The 1621-nt window shown below is 42.3% G+C and overlaps 1 protein-coding gene across 1 annotated transcript in view; it reads right to left on the bottom strand.

The window, feature by feature from the left end:
- CTDSPL2 (CTD small phosphatase like 2) overlaps nt 1-1621 on the bottom strand; it is a 15059-nt gene that overhangs the window by 11487 nt on the left and 1951 nt on the right. Inside the window, exons 2-3 of the mRNA XM_029958819.1 lie at nt 1318-1526; nt 6-129 (exon numbers count right to left, since the gene is read on the bottom strand). Of these exons, the coding sequence (XP_029814679.1) occupies nt 6-129; nt 1318-1509 (316 nt within the window). The 5' untranslated portion in view covers nt 1510-1526. The remainder of the gene's footprint in view (nt 1-5; nt 130-1317; nt 1527-1621) is intronic.

The following is a 1621-nucleotide window of genomic DNA, read 5'->3' as shown; positions in this document are numbered from 1 at the left end:
CTGACTTTTCCTCCGCACCCGGGACAGCTGTTTGTTGGGCTTGTCCCCCGTCTGGGGGGTGGATGTGATCAGGTTGTTGTCGATGTCCCGCTCAATTCGACTCCTTTTGGTGGGGTTTTCTCTTTCTTCCTTAAAGGAGAAAGGAGGCAAAAAAGAAACATACTGAACAGTGCCTTCTTTTTTCCATGGAATAGACCAGGTCTGTAAAATAGATCAATTGTCACAGTTTAATGAAAAGCAAACTGGAAGCAGATTTAATTGTTGCTGAAATGTTTCTTGGTTGGTACCTCTCTGTTTCCAGGACAGGTTGACGTGGTTTAACATGTCATGAAATATTCTATTTCACTACATTTTTCACAATTCAAGGATATATTGTTACTTTAAAACTATCTGAACTTCAGCTTGTTACAAAGTTATTGTTTTAACACTTCAGTTCAAACCCCACAAAATACTTCTGAATTTATATCAGATTTTTATTTATCATGTAGCTGATCTGGGATACACTGTAAATTAGTTACGACTTCTCAGCTACTCCTCTTTAAAATTCACAGTTACATAATGTCAGTATCTGAACTGCTGGGACTGAATGAAAATGGATTTTTTAGACTGGTCTTCACTTAGAGAAAAAACCACAGGTTTTTGAAGCAAGGTTACATTCAGCCTATCAAAGTTTATATATATGTATGTATGCATGTATACATATAATTCACCCTCAATGTATATGTGACAGGTGTTCACATGTGAAGATCAGCAAAGCTCAGATTTCTGCCTGGACCAAGATAAGATTTCGTGGTTTTCCCTGGCAACACCTGGATTTGATGCCCTAAGCAGGGCAGTGCCCACTGCAGGAATCACACAGTTGCAGCAATTCCCTGACACGTGGATTTGTGAGGTTTGACCTTTATTGACTGACTGACTCCTAACCAGTTTTCAATAAAAATGCTAAAAACACTCAGTAAATTTATGCTTACAGACTGGCTTGCCTTAGTTGCCAATATTGGTAATTCCTCAAATTTGGATTCAAGGACTCTTTAAAACAGCAATTAAAAATCTACTGGATTCATCAGCCAACACTTTCACAAAGAAATGCCAGGTAATAAATCCTGTGATTTATTAGACTGTTAAATACACCTATGACTGACACCTGAAGGATTTCCAAGTCTGCTTTTCCTGACACAACTCTCACAGGCACTTGTTGCCTTCCATCTCTTTACGTTTTGCTTCCACATTATTTATTCTCAGTAGAAATGGGTTTGGAACACACTGAACTGACTACGACCCAACTAAAAGCCAAGCAGGGCCCCACAGCTGGCTTACCTTGGGTGTGCTTCCTTTAATGAACTTTTTGATTGAAGACAAGAGGCCGGTGTCATTTTTCTGTGGCTTCCCCCCGCCCCCAGGTAAGGTCTCCTCCACCTCCGAGTGTTTCCGCTTGGCCCGGAGCGCCCGCTGCGGGTGGATCTGGTTGGACTGCTGAGAAGCCTTCCGCGTTCTCAGCCTCATCTTCATGGGCACCACATGGAAAGCTGTAAAAGGCACAACCAGGAATACTCAGTCACTGAAGAAACGCGTGAGGCTTCGGCTGCTGAACTGCACAGTTACATAACGGCGGCGGAGCCGT

The sequence above is a fragment of the Manacus vitellinus genome, unplaced genomic scaffold (assembly GCF_001715985.3).
Source record: "Manacus vitellinus isolate BGI_N305 unplaced genomic scaffold, ASM171598v3 scaffold_16_pilon, whole genome shotgun sequence".
NCBI lineage: Eukaryota > Metazoa > Chordata > Aves > Passeriformes > Pipridae > Manacus > Manacus vitellinus.
This window is presented reverse-complemented; position numbering and strand designations above follow the sequence as displayed.